Source organism: Mobula hypostoma, chromosome 30 (assembly GCF_963921235.1).
Source record: "Mobula hypostoma chromosome 30, sMobHyp1.1, whole genome shotgun sequence".
Classification (NCBI taxonomy): domain Eukaryota; kingdom Metazoa; phylum Chordata; class Chondrichthyes; order Myliobatiformes; family Myliobatidae; genus Mobula; species Mobula hypostoma.
In genome coordinates, this window is record NC_086126.1 from 21,588,164 (window position 1) to 21,607,844 (window position 19,681).

A 19,681-nucleotide genomic window follows, 5' to 3' on the forward strand; every position below is an offset into this window, starting at 1 on the left:
GGCACCAACAATTATTGCACGGTCAGTCACTTAGATCACATTTCTTCCCCATTCTGATGTTTGGTCTGAACAACAACTGAACCTCATGACCACACCTACATGCTTTTATGCATTGAGTTGGCTGAGTTAATATTTTTATGAACAAACAGGTGTGATCAGGTGGATACTATAGCGAGAGTGCAGAGGAGATTTACAAGGTTGTTGCCTGGATTGGGGAGGATGCCTTATGAGAATAGGTTGAGTGAACTCGGCCTTTTCTCCTTGGAGCGACGGAGGATGAAAGATGAATGATGAGAGGCATTGATCATGTGGATAGCCAGAGGCTAACACAAGAGGGCACGGTTTTAAGGTGCTTGGAAGCAGATACCGAGGGGATGTCAGGGTAAGTTTTTCCACACAAAGTGGTGAGTGCGTGGAAGGCACTGCCGGCGACAGAGGTGAACGCGGATACAATAGGGTCTTTTAAGAGCCTTAGATAGGTTCACGTAGCATAGAAAAATATATATAGATGGGCTATACGTTAGGGAAATCCTAGGCAGTTTCTAGAGTGGGTTACACGGTCGGCACAACATTGTAGGCTGAAGGACCTGTGACGTGCTGTAGATTTCTATGTTCTATGTTAATCACACTCATACGAGGTACACCTAATAAAGTGGCTGTTGAGTGTAGATGGTGAACAAAGTTGTTCCTTGTTGGTTTTGTGCATATGACAATGAACGTGACTTTGACTCTGCAGCTCTGTGTCAAGTGCTTCCAGTGTGCTTTGGCAGTTGAGGAGGGAGGGCTGAGATACGAGTGTCCTCCAAACAGGTTTATTTATTATACAACAAACGACACAGAAGGCAACACCAACTTTATATCAGCCACATGCTTCACCGAAAGGACATTTTAACAAGATGGGAAACTCTCTCAATGTGAAATGAACAGTGAAACCACAGGTTCGATCAGGGCTAGGGCACTGACAGGACCTCTAGACCTAAGTACCCCTGGGTCAAAGAAAGGAGGGGGTCAACCATTCTCCTGCCACTGAAGGAGGTGGATCAGAATAGATTCCGGACCAGTACCATGGTTGCAAAGGGAAGATGGTGCAGGTAGAGAGCTGGGTTTAACTATACTCATCTGTTTGACAGTCACGGTAAAATTATTCCTCAAATACACTCACAAAAAACATAACAAAGACGGACAGAAATCACTTCTGCCCACAGTGACGTTCCAATTAAATAACCACGAATCATACTTACAATATTTCCAAATGCATTTTGAAAGAAACCTGGCCAAGGTAACAGTCCTGAAACAATGCAAACAGTCAGTGTTGAAGCAGACATCTGAAGCCGTCTATCCTCACAGCTTGGAGGCGGCAGCTGCTATTGTGGTCGCTTTGTGCCAAAAATCATGTGGAATGGGAGGAAGGCGCTGCAAATAGAAAAGCAGCAAACAGAACTGTCAACGTTCGTTGGTTCATTATGTTCGTGGGCGATCACGGTCTTTCCATGATCGTTCTTGGCGAATTTTTCTACAGAAGTGGTTTGCCATTGTCATCTTCTGGGCAGTGTCTTTACAAGACGGGTGACTCCAGCCATTATCAATACTCTTCAGAGATTGTCTGCCTGGTGTCAGTGGTCACATAACCAGGACTTGTGATCTGCACCGGCTGATCACACGACCATCCACCACCTGCTCCCACGGCTTCACGTCACCCTGATCGGGGGCTAAGCAGGTGCTACACCTTGCCCAAGGGTGACCTGCAGGCCAGCGGAGGGAAGGAGCACCTCACACCTCCTTTGGTAGAGATGTGTCTTCACCCTGCCAGACCAAACAGTTGCCCCTCTGTGTGTGTGGGAGGGGTAGAATCTGGGGAGTGTTCATGGGAAATACACAGAAAATGCCGGAGGAACTCAGAAGTTCAGGCAGCATCTATGGAAATGAATAAACAGTCGACGCTTCGAGGAACCTTGCAGGTGAGAAGAGGTAAGAGGCCAGACTGGGGAATGGAAGGAGGAGGGACAATTTACTGGAAGGAGAAATCGATATTCATGCCATCAGGTTGGAGGCTACCTGGACAGAATAAGAGGTGATGTCCGTCCACCCTGAGAGAGGCCTCATCATGGCAAAACAAGGGGCCACGGACCGACATGTCGGAATGAGAACGGAGAGAGGAATTAAAATGGTTGGCCACCGGGAAATTCAGCTTTTGCTGGATGGTGCTTGACAAAGCGGTCCCCCAATTTACAAATAAGGTCATAAAACATAGGAGCAGAACTAGGGCATTCAGCCCATCGAATCTGCTCTTCCATTTCATCATGGCTGATTCATTTCCCTCTCACTCCTATTCTCCCCGTAACCATCACACCCTGACTTATCACAAACATGATTGACATGGTTGTCAACCTCCACCATGGGAATGAGGGGAGAATAAAGTGGGATGAGTGCAAATGAGCAGTTGATGGTCAGCATAGATTTGATGGACCGAAGGGGACTGCTGTCTGATTCTACAACACAATAGGAAGCTCTGCAGCCACCCCACTTTCCTCATCCACCCTTCCTCTTCTGTGCGTGGCACCGCTGGTAGATCTCTGGTGCTGTCTGTGTGGAGTTTGCATGTCCTCCCTGTGACAGCGGGGCTGAGGGGTTAATCACCCACTATAAATTGCCCTCCCCAGTATGCAGGTGAGGTGGGTATAGAGGTTGGGGAGAAAGCCAATGGGGAAGAAGGGAAAAACACAAGAAAATGTGTAGATGCTGGAAATCAAAGCATCACACCCAAAATGCTGGAGGAACTCAGGGTAAACAATGGACGCTTTGGCCCGAGACTCTTCAAGGTCACTGCCCGGAACGTTGACTGTACTCTTTTCCATAGATGCTGCCTGGCCTGCTGAGTTGCTCCATCATTTTGTGTGTGTTGCTGAGGAAGAAGGAAATCGGATTATTGTGACACAAAATAGCTGGTTGATAGTCAATGTCAACTCGATGGGCTGCAGAGTCATAGTCATAGAGGACTACAGCACCCAAAACAGGCCATTCGAACCATCTAGTCTGTGCCCCACCTTTAACCTGCCTAGTCCCATCAACCTGCACCCGGACCATACCCTTCCTGTCCAAACTTCTCTTCAGTGTTGAAATCGATTCCACTGCCAGTTTGATCCACATTCTCACCAGTGAAGAAGATCCACTGCAGGTCCCCCTGAAATATTTCCTTTCACCCTTAACCCTTTAACCCATGACCTCTAGTTGTAGTCTCAGTAAGCCTGAGTGGAGAAAGCCTGGTTGCATTTACCCAGCCTATTCCCTCATTCTCCTACGCTCCAGGGAGTGAAGTCCAACCTATTCAATATTTCCCTGCAACTCAGGTCCTTAAGTCTGGGTAATATTGTCCCAAATTTCCTCTGTGTGAACTGAGAATGAATGAATGAATGAATAAACAAACAAACAAACAAGCGAGCAAGCAAGCAAAAAATATTGAGAAAATGAGATGAAGAGTCCTCGAAAGTGAGTCCCTAGGTTATGGGAGCAGTTCAGTGATGGGGCAAGTGAAGTTGAGTGAAGTTATCCTCTCTGATTCAGGAGCCTGATGGTTGAGGGGTAATAACTGTTCCTGAACCTGGTGGCGTGGGACCTGAGGTTCCTGTACCTCCTTCCTGATGGTTGAGGGGTAATAACTGTTCCTGAACCTGGTGGTGTGGGACCTGAGGCTCCTGTACCTCCTTCCTGATGGCAGCAGTGAGAAGAGAGCATGTCCTGGGTGGTGGGGGTCCCTGATGATAGATGCTGCTTTCTTGCAACAGTGTTTCATGCAGATGTGCTCAATAGTGGCGAGGGCTTTACCTGATTCTGATCTGGGTCTCTGTTGTGGACTGAGAGTGGGAAGGGGACAGGGAGAGGGGAATCATGGTTGGGAAAAGGGGAAGGGAAGCACCAGCCAGACACTGCGGGAGAGGTGTGGGACAGGTGGCAGAGAAGGAGTTCCGGGGTGGGTACAGACACACCCAGCCCTGAGATACCAGGCAAGGTGATTTGATTCCAAACAATTGGTTTATTGATCATTACAGAATGTCTCTCTGGTGCTTCCTGCTCCCTCCCCTCTCCCTTCCCCTTTTCCCAACCATGATTCCCCTCTCCCTGCCCCCTTCCCACTCTCAGTCCACAATAGAGACCCATATCAGAATCAGGTTTATCATCACTCACATCTGTCATAACATTTGAGATTTTTTTGTGGCAGCAGTACAGTGCAATACATAAAATTACTACAGTACTGTGCAAAAGTCTTAGGTGTACACACACACACACACACACACACACACACACACACATATATATATATATATATAAGCTCTAGCCTAATAGACTACATGATGGATGTGTGTGTATATATATAAAATGGGTGCCTCAGAATCTTGCACAGCACTGTAGCTCCCAATAAACAATTGAAGAGTTTAAAACATCAGGAATAACTAAACAGCAATGGCATTAGTTCGTCACCTGCTTAAAAACTTGAGGATTCCTCCCGCGATGGTCTTCAGTGAGCTGGGCTTTGGCTGTTGCTGGCAATTGGTTGGCTCCTTGCAGTCTTTGTCATTGGAAAGGACCACGGCATCAGGAGACTTGTCTGGGGAGAAAGGGAAAAGTCCTAGACTGAGGCCAATAACTGGTTTGCTAAAAGACAAGCCGCCCCACACAGATATGTTGGTGCATAATGCATGGCCCCACAGTAGCGTAGCAGTTAGCGGGACACTACTACAGCTTGGTGAAGTGGGGGGGGGGTCCCACTCCCTCCCTACAGCTTGGTAAAGGGTGTGGGGATTCGGTTGCAGTTCAGAGCTCAATTCTAATATCCTTTGTAAGAGGTCTCTGGACGTCCACCCTGTGGAATGCATAGGTTTTCTCCAGGTGCTCTGGTTTTCTCCCACAGTCCAAAGATGTCAGGAAGGAAGGAAATTGCCTTTTTAAACTCCTGGGGAGCATAGGCCGGCAACTTTTTTTGGTTGATTTTTTTACGAGGTCGAGTTGCTAGCTCGTCGCTCAACCCAGCACGGATGGAAAGCGTGCCTGGGGAGCCGGCTGGGTTCGAACTCGGGAGCCTTCACTCCGAAGTCCGGCGCTGAAGCCACTACGTCACCAGCCGGCAGCCAAAGATGTACTGGGTCCCTCATTTAGCCATGATGGAATGGCAGAGCAGGCATGATTGGCCGAATGGCCCAATTGTGCTCCTGTCTCTTCTGCTTTTATGGTCAGAAGGTTAATCGGTCATTGTACATTGTCCTGTCGTTCGGGCTAGGGTTAAATTGGGGATTGCTGACGGTGCAGTTGAAGGGCCAAAAGGGTCAATTCTGTGCTCTATCTCTAAATAAAATCATCTAATCGAGATATACTGCCTCACACCACAACAGCCCAGGTTCCTGTCCTGGGTCCTGGCCTCTCAATGTTCTGCCTCCAGCTGCCTGGGGGTGGGGTGCAAAGGGCTGATAAATTTCCTCTGAGAGCCAGCATAGTTGTGATGCCAGCTGGTCTCCATATGAATTGGTGCGGAATGTGAAGCAAGAATTCTCTGGATTCAGCAGGTGCCTCGTGGGAGTCCACCCAGTGCCTTAGAATCACTGACACACAGTACTATGCAGAAGTCTTAGGCATATACATATAGCCGGGTGGAGTGGAGAGCGAGTTTGTAAATCTGGCGGGAGCAAAGGATGTTGGGGATGGTGAGGGACAGGTGGCAGAGAAGGAGTGTCAGGGGAGGGTGCAAACACACCCAGTCCTGAGACACCAGGCAAGGCCAGTTGATCCCAAACAATTGGTTTATTGATCATTACAGAATGTCTCTCTGGTGCTTCCCGCTCCCTCCCCTCTCCCTTCCCCTTTTCCCAACCATGATTCCCCTCTCCCTGCCCCCTTCCCACTCTCAGTCCACAATAGAGACCCATATCAGAATCAGGTTTATCATCACTCACGTATGTCATGAAATTTGTTTTCTGTGACAGCAGTACAGTGCAATACATAAAATTACTACAGTCCTGTGCAAAAGTCTCAGGCACCTCTGATACATAAATGTGTCTGAGACTTTTGCATGGTACTGCATGTTGTGAAATTTGTTGATTAGTGACAGCAGTACAGTGCAAGGCATAAAGATCACTATAAGTTGTAATTAATAACCAAAAGACAAACTAATAGATGATAGATAGGTAGGGCAAAAGAGGAATAGTGAAGACCCCTCAACACTACCGAAGACTGAGTGCGCGGCAGATAGTTTGCAGATATTTCCACCAGGTCTGGTAGCGTGTGTGGCCGTTCCGAATGAATATCGATATGTGTAATTAGGGGTGCCGTGCACAATCCAGATTTGATGGGGACAGCCATGAGAAGCACGGAGGAACATCTGGAGTAACTTCTGAAATGTCCGCTTCGCTGCCGCTGCTACTGTGCGATCGAGAATCTCCGGAGACGAAGGCCCCAAATCCTCGCCTTTGCCTATTGCCTGTTGCCGGGGCCGGGGTCGAAGCGCTCGGCAGAAATGGTGCTCGGTGTCGGAGAGCTGGTCAGAGGCTCAGAGTTTTTGGCACAGACTCAGAGTCGGACTGCGGTCGGATGCTTCCGGGATGCTGCATCGGCAAGTTGGTGGCGCTGGAGGTTCACCGTCTGCGTGAGATGATGGGACTTTCCACAGACTCTGAGACTTTTACTGTGTCCATGGTCTGTTCCTATCAAATTACCGTATTGCTTTGCACTGTTGTAACTATATGTTATAATTATGTGGTTTTTGTTAGTTTTTAAGTCGGTTTGTCATGTGTTTTCATTATATCATTCTGGAAAAACATCTTTATCATTTCTTAATGCATGCGTTACTAAATGACAATAAAAGGGGACTGCGTGTCCTCATAATCATAGAGTCCCCAGCTGCCTTGAGAGCCTCCGAGGGAGCTGAATGTGCCATGGAAGGTCTGGTGGGACAATTGCCTGTCCAGCCGTCATTGGCTGCTCCCTGGTCATGGATGCAACAAGTTCATGGCCAATTTGACCCCAGTCAGAAATTCTGCCCTTTTTTTTTAACCTTCTGTACCCGACTGCCTCCCAGATGTCCCAGTCATACCAACACTGGCACTGTGGTGATCTTATTCTCCTTCAGGCGAAGATGAGAACTTGGTCAACGTCAGAGATGAAATGCTTCTTCATGCCCTGGTCACCATCAAGCCCTGAGCTCACTGGTTGCCGTTGAGGCAAAGGACAGTGAAAAATGGCAAAAGGGAATTGCTGTAAGCTGGTTCACGGATCAGTTCTAGACACACAGGGACAGCTTCCTTTTGCAAAGTGGGCCAACCATCCATCTTCTTCATGAATCAGTTCTAGACACACAGGGACAGGTTCCTTTTGCAAAGTGGGCCAACCATCCATCTTCTTCATGAATCAGTTCTAGACACACAGGGACAGCTTCCTTCTGCAAAGCGGGCCAACCATCCAACTTCTTTACGAATCCGTTCTAGACACACAGGGACAGCTTCCTTTTGCAAAGTTGGCCAACCATCCATCTTCTTCACGAATCCGTTCTAGACACACAGGGACAGTTTCCTTTTGCAAAGTGGGCCAACCATCCATCTTCTTCATGAATCAGTTCTAGACACACAGGGACGGGTTCCTTTTGCAAAGTGGGCCAACCATCCAACTTCTTCTCTCAATTGACTCTCATCTGTTGTGTTGTCTGTTAGGGCAGCAGAGTTGATGATGCATTTTCTATGCTCTCTGGCAATGGTGTGCTGACATACTTCTAACAGGATACTTATGCCATTACACCACTGGTGTTTAGGGCAGCAATGAAGATCCTCCATCTCTGCCCTTGGCCATCCAGATGAAGAAGGATTCTTCATTGCTGTTTCCGTAACAGTTTTGTTTGACCAGTCAAGGTTGTTAGACATGACCTGAAGCCCCAAACCTGGAGGACCAGTCTGGCCTCCACCCTTTGACCTGTTTGGCATGTGTGACCCTACCAAGATCCAAAGCAACGGGCCCTGACTCCAGCCAGCACAGCTCTCCGGGGCATTGAGACACGCAAGCCTCCAAACCACAACAAGGTTGTGGTCCTCTTGGAGATCATTCCCTGCCTCTTGCTTTGGCCAGAGGGACTGAGCTACTTAGCCAGGACAAAACCGAAGGCATCCATATTAGCGACATACACAAAATGCTGGAGGATCTCAGCAGGCCAGGCAGCATCTATGGAAAAAAGTACAGTCAACGTTTTGGGCCCAGACCCCTCAGCAGAATTGCATGGCCTGCTGAGTTCCTCCAGCATTTTGTGTGTGTTGCTTGGATTTCCAGCATCTGCAGATTTTCTCATCTTTGGCAGGTCCATCCCCATGTACGCTTAAAAAATAGGACCACTCATCAATCTCAGTGGCCTCTCATTCCTAACTGTACCTCTGTCCCAGTCCACATGGCACACAATCAAAATACTGGAGCAACTCAGCAGGTCGGGCAGCATCCATGCAGATGAAAAAACAGTCGACATTTCAAGCTGAGACCTTTCATCAGGACTAATGAGGAAGGGAAAGATGCCAGAATAAAAAGGTGGGGGGAAGGGAAGGAGAACAGGTGATAGGTGAAGTCAGGTGTGTGGGGAAGGTAAAGGGCTGGAGATGAAGGAATCTGATAGGAGAGGACAGTGGACCACACAACAAAAGGAAGGAAGAGGGGACCCAGGGGAGGTAATAGCCAGACAGAATATAAGGTGTTGTTCCTCCACCCTGAGGGTGGCCTCATTGTGGTACAAGAGGATGCCATAGATCAAAATGTAGGAATGAGAACAGAAATCAGAATTAAAATGCAGTATCTGCTTAGCCCCCGATCAGGGTCACGTGAAGCCGTGGGATCAGGTGGTGGATGGTCGTATGAGCAGCCGGTGCAGATCACAAGTCCTGGTTATGTGACCACTGACACAGTATTGATAATGGCTGGGGTCACCCGTCTTGTAAAGACACTGCCCAGAAGTAGGCAATGGCAAACCACTCCTGTAGAAAACTTTGCCCAGAACAATCACGGCCGTGGACCATTTTCACCCACTTTATACGACGTGGCACATTGTGATGATGGTGTACCCAGATGTAGAGAAGCCTGTCTTGCACACTGTTCACACAGATCAGATCATTACACAGTGCACTGAGTTAGTACAAAGGAAAACCGTAACACAATGCAGAATAAAGTGTAATAGCTACAGAGAGGGTGCACGCCCCTCCCACGGTGCTCTACCCTCACCATTCCCAACGTCCTTTGCTCCCCAGATTTACAAACTCACTCTCCGCTCCACGTTGACAAATACAGGACAGTGCAAGAGCTTTGGGCACAACAGCTATATACATATATGTCCCTATGACTTTTGTACCGTACTGTAGATTGAGAGGTTAAGGGTCTATTTTATCATACTGAGGTCCGTATCATACTGAGATCATAACAGTGGGAAAGGAGGTATTGCACTGTACAATTTAACACCGAGTGGTTTGGTCGCAAGGATACTTTAATACCTTTTGTGTATAATAAACTAGTAGCAGCCAACAGTTTGCAACAGAGATACTTCAAAAGAGACAGATAACTCTTTACCCTCTGCACTGTGGTGCCTTTTTAGACAGTGTTTGAAACTTTCTCGGAAGGGATTCAATCTTCTAGAAGTTAATTTTTGTAAGAATGCTTAAGGGACCTGTGAGGCTATCTAGTAATATAAGTGTTAACAAAATAGGTAGGAAAATTAGTGGGAAGACAGGGGATTGGGAAGCTTTTAAAACCCTACAGAGAGCAACTAAAAGAATCATTAGGAGGGAAAAAGTGAAATGTGAAAGCAAGCTAGCAAACAATATCAAAATGGAGTGTAAAAGCTTTTATAAAATTGTAAAAAATAGAGAGATGAGAGTGCATATAGAACCGCTAGAAAATGAGGCCAGAGAAATAATAATGGGGGACAAGGAGAAGGCTGATGAACTAAATGAGTATTTTGCATCAGTCTTCACTGTGTAAGACACTAGCAGTGTACCAGATGTTGAAGGGGGCGAGGGAAGAGAAGTGAGTGCAGTTACTATTACAAGGGAGAAGGTGCTCAAAAAGCTGAAAGACCTAAGTCACCCAGGCCAGATGAACTGCACCCTAGGGCTTTGAAAGAGGTAGCCGAAGAGATTGTGGAGGCATTAGTAATGATCTTTCAAAAAAATCATTGGACTCTGGAAGAGGACTGGAAAATTGCAAATATCACTCCACTCTTTAAGAAGGAAGGAAGGCAGCAGAAAGGAAATTATGGACCAGTTAGCCTGACCTCAGTGGTTGGGAAGATGTTGGAATCAATTGTTTAGGACGAGGTTATGGAATACTTGGTGACACCAGACAAGATAGTACAAAGTTTCCTTTAGGGAAAACCTTGCCCGATGAACTTTTTGGAATTCTTTGAGGAGAGTACATGTAGGATAGATAAAGGAGATGCATTGGCTGTGGATTGACACGTGGAATTATGATGTTGTAGCAATTAGTGAAACTTGGCTACAGGAGGGGCAGGACTGGCAGCTTAATATTCCAGGGTTCCGATGTTTCAGATGTGATCGAGGCAGAGGAATGAAAGGTGGGGGAGTAGCATTGTTTGTTAGGGAAAATATTACAGCAGTGCTCAGGCAGGACAGATTAGAGGGCTTGTCTGCTGAGTCCTTATGGGTGGAGCTGAGAAACAGGAAAGGTATGGCCACATTAGTGGGATTGTATTACAGACCACCCAATAGTCAACGAGACTTGGAAGAGCAAATCTGCAGAGAGATAGCAGGCAACTGCAGGAAACATAAAGTTGTGGTGGTAGGGGATTTTAATTTTCCATACATTGATTGGGACTCCCATACTGTTAGGGGTCTAGATGGTTTAGAGTTTGTAAAATGTGTTCAGGAAAGTTTTCTAAATCAGTATATAGAGGGACCAACTAGAGGGGATGCAAAATTGGATCTCCTGTTAGGAAACGAATTAGGGCAAGTGACAGAAGTCTGTGTAGGGGAGCACTTTGGTTCCAGTGATCATAACACCATTAGTTTCAATTTGATCATGGACAAGGATAGATCTGGTCCTAGGGCTGAGGTTCTGAAGAAGGCCAAATTTGAAGAAATGAGAAAGGATCTAAAAAGCGTGGATTGGGACAGGTTGTTCCCTGGCAAAGATGTGATTGGTAGGTGGGAAGCCTTCAAAGGGGAAATTTTGAGAGTGCAGAGTTTGTATGTTCCTGTCAGGATTAAAGGCAAATTGAATAGGAATAAGGAACCTTGGTTCTGAAGGGATATTGCAACTCTGATAAAGAAGAAGAGGGAGTTGTATGAAATGTATAGGAAACAGGGGGTAAATCAGGTGCTTGAGGAGTATAAGAAGTGCAAGAAAATACTTAAGAAAGAAATCAGGAGGGCTAAAAGAAGACATGAGGTTGCCTTGGCAGTCAAAGTGAAGGAGAATCCAAAGAGCTTTTACAAGTATATTAAGAGCAAAAGGATTGTAAGGGATAAAATTGGTCCTCTTGAAGATCAGAGTGGTCGGCTTTGTGCGGAACCAAAGGAAATGGGGGAGATCTTAAATAGGTTTTTTGCGTCTGTATTTATTAAGGAAGCTGGCATGAGATCTATGGAATTGAGGGAATCAAGTAGTGAGACCATGGAAACTGTACAGATTGAAAAGGAGGAGGTGCTTGCTGTCTTGAGGAAAATTAAAGTGGATAAATCCCTGGGACCCGACAGAGTGTTCCCTCGGACCTTGAAGGAGACTAGTGTTGAACTTGCGGGGGCCCTGGCAGAAATATTTAAAATGTCACTGTCTACGGGTGAAGTGCCGGAGGATTGGAGAGTGGCTCATGTTGTTCCGTTGTTTAAAAAAGGATCGAAAAGTAATCCGGGAAATTATAGGCCGGTGAGTTTAACGTCAGTAGTAGGTAAGTTATTGGAGGGAGTACTAAGAGACAGAATCTACAAGCATTTGGATAGATGGGGGCTTATTAGGGAGAGTCAACATGGCTTTGTGCATGGTAGGTCATGTTTGATCAATCTGTTGGAGTTTTTTGAGGAGGTTACCAGGAAAGTGGACGAAGGGAAGGCAGTGGATATTGTCTACATGGACTTCAGTAAGGCCTTTGACAAGGTCCCGCATGGGAGGTTAGTTAGGAAAATTCAGTCGCTAGGTATACATGGAGAGGTGGTAAACTGGATTAGACATTGGCTCGATGGAAGAAGCCAGAGAGTGGTGGTAGAGAATTGCTTCTCTGAGTGGAGGCCTGTGACTAGTGGTGTGCCACAGGGATCAGTGCTGGGTCCATTGTTATTTGTCATCTATATCAATGATCTGGATGATAATGTGGTAAATTGGATCAGCAAGTTTGCTGATGATACAAAGATTGGAGGTGTAGTAGACAGTGAGAAAGGTTTTCAGAGCCTGCAGAGGGACTTGGACCTGCTGGAAAAATGGGCTGAAAAATGGCAGATGGAGTTTAATACTGACAAGTGTGAGGTATTGCACGTTGGAAGGACAAACCAACGTAGAACATACAGGGTTAATGGTAAGGCACTGAGGAGTGCAGTGGAACAGAGGGATCTGGGAATACAGACACAAAATTCCCTAAAAGTGTCGTCTCAGGTAGATAGGGTCGTAAAGAGAGCTTTTGGTACATTGGCCTTTATTAATCAAAGTATTGAGTATAAGAGCTGGAATGTTATGATGAGGTTGTATAAGGCATTGGTGAGGCCTGCTGCGTTCACCAGCAACTTTTGTGTTGCTTGAATTTCCAGCATCTGCAGAATTCCTGTTGTCTGGAGTATTGTGTTCAGTTTTGGTCACCAAATTACAGGAAGGATATAAATAAGGTTGAAAGAGTACAGAGAAGGTTTACAAGGATGTTGCCGGGACTTGAGAAACTCAGTTACGGAGAAAGGGTGAATAGGTTAGGACTTTATTCCCTGGAGCGTAGAAGAATGAGGGGAGATTTGATAGAGGTATATAAAATTATGATGGGTATAGATAGAGTGAATGCAAGCAGGCTTTTTCCACTGAGGCAAGGGGAGAAAAAAACCAGAGGACATGGGTTAAGGGTGAGGGGGGAAAAGTTTAAAGGGAACATTAGGGGGGGCTTCTTCACACAGAGAGTGGTGGGAGTATGGAATGAGCTGCCAGATGAGGTGGTAAATGCAGGTTCTTTTTTAACATTTAAGAATAAATTGGACAGATACATGGATGGGAGGTGTATGGAGGGATATGGTCCGTGTGCAGGTCAATGGGACCAGGCAGAAAATGGTTTGGCACAGCCAAGAAGGGCCAAAGGGCCTGTTTCTACGGTTCTATGATATATTTGGACTCTCAGAAGGCCTTTGACATGGTGCCACACATGAAGCAGCTTACCAAGTTAAAAGCCCATGGTATTACAGGAAAGTTACTAACATGGTTAGAGTATTGGTGATTGGTAGGAGGCAGCGAGTGGGAATAAAAGGATCCTTTTCTAGTTGGCTGCCAGTGACTAGTAGCGTTCCGCAGGTTGGGATCACTTCTTTTCATGCTGTTTATCAATGATTTAGATGATGGAATAGATGGCTTTGTTGCCAAGTTTGCAGATTATATGAAGATTGGTGGAGGGACAGGTAGTATTGAGGAAACAGATAGGTACTTTGGTAGTAGAAATAAATGTGCAGACTAATGGGGAGAAAATCAAAAATGTGAGATGCAGAGGGATTGGGAGTCCTTGTGCAGAACAGCCTAAAGGTTAACTTGAGGGTTGAGTCTGTGGTGAGGAAGGCAAATGCAGTGTTAGCATTCATTTCAAGAGGTCTAGAATACAAGAGCAGGGATGTGATGCTGAGGCTTTGTAAGCCACTGGTGAGGCCTCACCTTGAATATTGTGAACAGTTTTGGGCTCCTCATCTAAGAAAAGATGTGCTGGCATTGGAGAAGGTCCAGAGGAGGTTCACAAGGATGATTCCGGGGATGAAAGGCTTATCATATGAGGAATGTTTGATGGCTCTGGGTCTGTACTCACTGGAATTTAGAAAGATGGGCTGGGGGGATCTCATTGAAACCTTTTGAATGTTGAAAGGACTAGATAGAGTAGATGTGGAAAGGATGTTTCCCATGGTGGGAGAGTCTAGGACAAGAGAGTACAGCCTCAGGATAGAGGGGTGTCCATTTAAAACAGAGATGTGGGAAATTTCTTTAACCAGAGGGTGGTGATTTGTGGAATTTGTTACCACAGGCAGCTGTGGAGGCCAGGTCGTCGGGTGCACTTAAGGCAGAGATTGATAGGTTCTTGATTGGATACGGCATCAAAGGTTATGGGGAGAAGGCCGGGGACTGGGGCTGAAGAGGGGAAAAAATAGATCAGCTATGATTAAATGGAGAAGCGGACTGATGGGCCAAATGGCCTAATTCTGCTCCTATGTCTTATGGTCTTATCTCAATAAATAAACAGGTAAATAAATAGATAGCTGGCTAAATGACTGGAACAATTTTGAGCACCGAACTCTGGCCTGGTGAGAATATACCAACCGGACACAGTAGAGCTGGTCTGCCTGCCACATGGGGTGTTGACTTGGGCCGGTCTCTTCACTTGTTTCTGGATATAAAATAAAATGTTTTCTTGTTAGAACATTATCTCAGTTTAAAGTTAAAAATACATTTATTATCAAAGTATGGATTGTATATGTCACCATTTTGCTGCAGGCATCTAAAGTAGAACAAAGAAATACAGTAGAATAATTACACTGAGAAATAACCAACATGCAAAGTCAAACTGTGGAAATAAATAATACTGAGAACTGAGTAAATAAATAATACTGAGAACATGGGTTATAGGGTACAGTACTTGAAAGTGATCCAGAGGATCACTTTGAATCAGTTCAAAGCTGAGGTGAGTGAAGATGTCCACTTTGGTTGAGGTGTAATAGCTGTTCCTGAACCGACTGGTGTGAGACCTAACTCTTCTGTAAGCTAACAATACCTGCTGCTGTTGACTGGCTCCCTTGGTTGCATTTAATCCCTGCCCCCCTCCCAATCACTCAATTCCCAAATGATTTAATGTGCTTACACACGTCGGGTGTTTCCACAGAACAGCTGAGCTGGCCTGCCTGCCACGTGCATTGTCGACTTGGCCAGGTCCAAGAAGCAGGATGAAAATGGAGGCGCTCAACAGGTCCGACAACGTCTGCGGCCGGAGAAATGATCAGGACAGGAACAGGTTAAAGGTCGAAAGGAAGGACTGGGAATAAAGATGGAAAGATGGAATAAAGGCTGGAAAGAATGAAGACAGTTCGTGATGCAGTTGGCACTGAAGGTAAGAAGACATTACATAAAAAATTTGGGAACTGAAGCAGGAACAGGCCATAAGAGCGTTCAGCATGATTTAGCATCATCAACATAATCTCTGATCTACAGTACTGGGCACAAGTCATAAGCACACATATATAGAGAGGGTGCCTGAGACTTTCACACAGTACTGTATTTGTCAACGTGGAGCGGAGAGCGAGTTTGTAAATCTGGCCGGGAGCAAAGGATGTTGGGAATGGTGAGGGTGGGGCACCTTGGGAGGGGTGAGGGACAGGCGACAGAGAAGGAGTGTCAGGGGTGGGTGCAGACACACCCAGCCCTGAGACACCAGGCAGGGTCATTTACTCTCTGCATTTTCTGTGTTTGATATTTTTCATTAGCTTGCTCCCCGCTCCCTCCCCTCTCCCTTCCCCTTTTCCCAACCATGATTCCCCATTCTCAGTCCACAAAAGAGACCCATATCAGAATCAGGTTTATCATCACTCACAAATTAATTGAATTGACTTTATTTCTTACATCTTTCACATATATGAGCAGTAAAAATCTATACGTTATGTCTCCGTCTAAATGTACAATGAATAGTAATTTGTAATAAATAGTATGTACAAGAGGACAGTCAATATAACATAGAAATACAATTGTATCAGCGTGTATTAATCAGTCTGATGGCCCAGTGGAAGAAGCTGTCCTGGAGCCTGTTGGTCCTGGCTTTTATGCTGCGGTACCGTTTCCCAGATGGTAACAGCTGGAACAGTTTGTGGTTGGGGTGACTCGAGCCCCCAATGATCCTTCGGGCTCTTTTCTCACACCTGTCTTTGTAAACGTCCTGAATAGTGGGAAGTTCACAACTACAGATGCGCTGGGCTGTCCACACCACTCTCTGCAGAGTCCTGCGATTAAGGGAGGTACAATTCCCATACCAGACCGTGATACAGCCAGTCAGCATGCTCACAATTGTGCCCCTGTAGAAAGTTGTTAGGATTTGGGGGCCCATACCAAATGTCTTCAACCGTCTGGCCCTTGTGGCTACGGGGGTCAGGGGGTATGAAGGGAAGGCTGGGGCGGGGTTCTGAGTTGGATGATCAGCCATGATCATAATAAATGGCGGTGCAGGCTCGAAGGGCCGAATGGCCTACTCCTGCACCTATTTTCTATGTTTCTATGTCTGAGGTGAAAGAGGCGCTGTTGTGAAGAACTTAAAGCTCTTCACCCTCTCAACCCCAGATCCATTTATGTCTATGGGGGTTAGCCTGTCTCCATTTCTCCTGTAATCCACAACCAGCTCCTTTGTTTTTGCAACATTGTTTTCTTGACACCACTGTGTCAGGGTGATGACTTCTTCTTTGTAGGCTGCCTCGTTATTAGTTGAGATAAGGTCAATCAATGTAGTATCGTCTGCAAATTTAATTAGCAGATTGGAGCTGTGCTTGGCGACATGGGTGTACAGAGAGTAAAGGAGGGGGCTTCGTATACAGCCCTAAGGGGCACCTGTGTTGAGGGTCAGAGGGTCAGAGATCAGGGAGCCCATTCTTACCACCGATTGGCGATCTGACAGGAAGTCCAGGATCCAGCTGCATATACGTCATGAAATTTGTTTTTGCGGCAGCAGTACAGTGCAATACATAAAATTACTACAGTACACGTGTGTGTGTGTGTGTGTGTGTCTAAGACTTTTGCACAGTGCTGTATGTCTCAGCATCTTATCCGAACTCCTCGATTCCTTTAGTGCCCCAAATCTACCAGTTCTCTGTTTTGAATGACTATCGGTCAGCTTTCAGAAGCAGTCAGGATTGGAAATGCCAGATTTGTTAATTATCAAACCACACCCTCTTGTCCTTGGTTCATCAGTCAGAAGTTGGGGGAGTAACACCTCATATTCTGGCTGGAAAGCCTCCAACCTGATGGCAGCAACATCGATTTCTCTTAACTTCCAATAACTTCCCCCACCCCTTTCACCCTTTCACCCTTGCCATTCCCCATTCCAGTTACCCCCCAGCCCTTCCCTTCTCCTCTCCGGCCTTCATGACCTGTCCATCATCTCCCTCTGGTTCTCCACCTTTTACACTGTATCCTTGGTCCACTACTATCACATTCGTTCTTCCTCAGATGTCTACCTCTTCCACAATCACCTCCCAGCTGCTCACTTCATTCCCCCACTTACCCACCTTACCCCTCACCTGGTCTCACCTATCACCTGGCCAGGTTGTATTCCACACAACTCCCCCATTCTGGTTCCTGCCCCCTTCCTTTCCAGTCCTGATGAAACATCAATTGTCTATTCCTCTCCATGGATGCTGCCTGACCTGCTGAGTTCCTCCAGAATTTTGTGAGTATTGCTCCAGGTTTATGTTGAAGCAACCTTCTTGCACATGGCCCGCCACACATTTCAAGAACTCAGAAAGTTTCGATGACATCTGATAAGGTCCCAGTCTGCTCACTCTCTCTTGCTGCAGCAAACCTGGATGGTTCTTTGTAAGGCTTCCCCTTTGGCAAGTACTTCCTTTCTTAATTAAGGAGACCAGAACACTATACCTTGTGGGCAACCAACACCTTGCAGGAGTTACTCAGCAGGACGAGCAGCAGTTGGGGTCGGGGGTGGGGGGAGGAATTGTCGACGTTTTGGGTGGAGATGAAACATTCCTCTCTCCCAACAGATGCTGCCCGACCCACTCAGTTCCTCCAGCAGATTGCTTGTTGTTCCAGACTCCAGCGTCTGCAGTCTCCTGTGTCCACTGCAATACTCCAGGTGTGGTTTCACCAAGGCCCTGTACAGTGAAAAAGGATTTCCTAGCCGCTGTACTCAAACCTCCCCATGGGTAACTTCCATTGGCTCTCCTAATCACCAGCCTGTTGGCCTTCCAAAGGTTCAAAATACATTTATTATCAAAGCATGTATACAGAATATAACTCTGAGATTCGTCCTGTCTCAGGCAGCCACAAGACAGTGGAACCCGTTCAAAGAAAAAAGAACAAATTGCGCAAATGGTAAACAAAAAAGCAAATACCGCACAGGACATGAAACATCGAACCACAGAGCCCTGGAAGCAATCGGGAAGTGTTCAGTTTAGCGCTGTGATTTCAGGCCACAAAGCCAGTCCACTCCGAAACGCCGCAATCAAATCACGCAAACTAGCAAAAAATAAGATTAACCAAAAATCAGAAACACATGAGCCAGAGTCCACAGCCACAGCCAGGAGCTGTACCAATCAAACCCTGCAGCATGGGATCCAAGACTCCTGCACCTTCCTCCGGCAGCAGTCAGTGAGAGGGAGACTGGTCAATGCAGGCAGGAGGCACACCCTTGCCGATTTCAACCTGACTTCTCTTGGTATTGCATTATTTGAATAGGGGCTATCTGATTCATTGACTTTTATCTACATACTTGAATGGAATGCTTTTTATATGGTATAAAAAGAACTGAACACGTTGCCCTGCCATTGTTAATCTTTAATCTTTATCCGTTCGTCTTTTCACATCACATGCCAGTGATAATAAACCTGATTCTGATTCCGCAAACAACAGGAATTCTGCAGATGCTGGAAATTCAAGCAACACACATAAAGTTGCTGGTGAACGCAGCATCTCTAGGAAGAGGTACAGTCGACGTTTCAGGCCGAGACCCTTTGTCAGGACTAACTGAAGGAAGAGTTAGTAAGAGATTTGAAAGTGGGAGGGGGAGGGGGAGATCCAAAATGATAGGAGAAGACAGGAGGGGGAGGGATGGAGCCAAGAGCTGGACAGGTGATTGGCAAAAGGGATATGAGAGGATCATGGGACAGGAGGTCCGGGAAGAAAGACAAGGGGGGGTGGTGACCCAGAGGATGGGCAAGAGGTATATTCAGAGGGACAGAGGGAGAAAAAGGAGAGTGAGAGAAAGAATGTGTGCATAAAAATGAGTAACAGATGGGGTACGAGGGGGAGGTGGGGCCTTAGCAGAAGTTAGAGAAGTCAATGTTCATGCCATCAGGTTGGAGGCTACCCAGACGGAATATAAGGTGTTGTTCCTCCAACCTGAGTGTGGCTTCATCTTTACAGTAGAGGAGGCTGTGGATAGACATATCACAATGGGAATGAGATGTGGAATTAAAATGTGTGGCCACTGGGAGATCCTGCTTTCTCTGGCGAACAGAGCGTAGGTGTTCAGTGAAACGGTCTCCCAGCCTGCGTCGGGTCTCGCCAATATATAGAAGACCACATCGGGAGCACCGGACGCAGTATATCACCCCAATCGACTCACAGGTGAAGTGTCGCCTCACCTGGAAGGACTGTCTGGGGCCCTGAATGGTGGTAAGGGAGGAAGTGTAAGGGCATGTGTAGCACTTAATCCGCTTACAAGGATAAGTGCCAGGAGGGAGATCAGTGGGGAGGGATGGGGGGGACGAATGGACAAGGGAGTCGTGTA

At 46.5% G+C, this 19,681-nt stretch overlaps 1 protein-coding gene across 1 annotated transcript in view; it reads right to left on the minus strand.

Moving 5' to 3' along the window:
- Positions 1-258: 258 nt before the first annotated feature.
- Positions 259-19,681, minus strand: part of LOC134339612 (membrane-anchored junction protein) — a 112,232-nt gene continuing 92,809 nt past the window's right edge. The window contains exons 9-11 of the mRNA XM_063036280.1: positions 14,503-14,569; positions 4,477-4,603; positions 259-1,413 (exon numbers count right to left, since the gene is read on the minus strand). Of these exons, the coding sequence (XP_062892350.1) occupies positions 1,365-1,413; positions 4,477-4,603; positions 14,503-14,569 (243 nt within the window). The 3' untranslated portion in view covers positions 259-1,364. The remainder of the gene's footprint in view (positions 1,414-4,476; positions 4,604-14,502; positions 14,570-19,681) is intronic.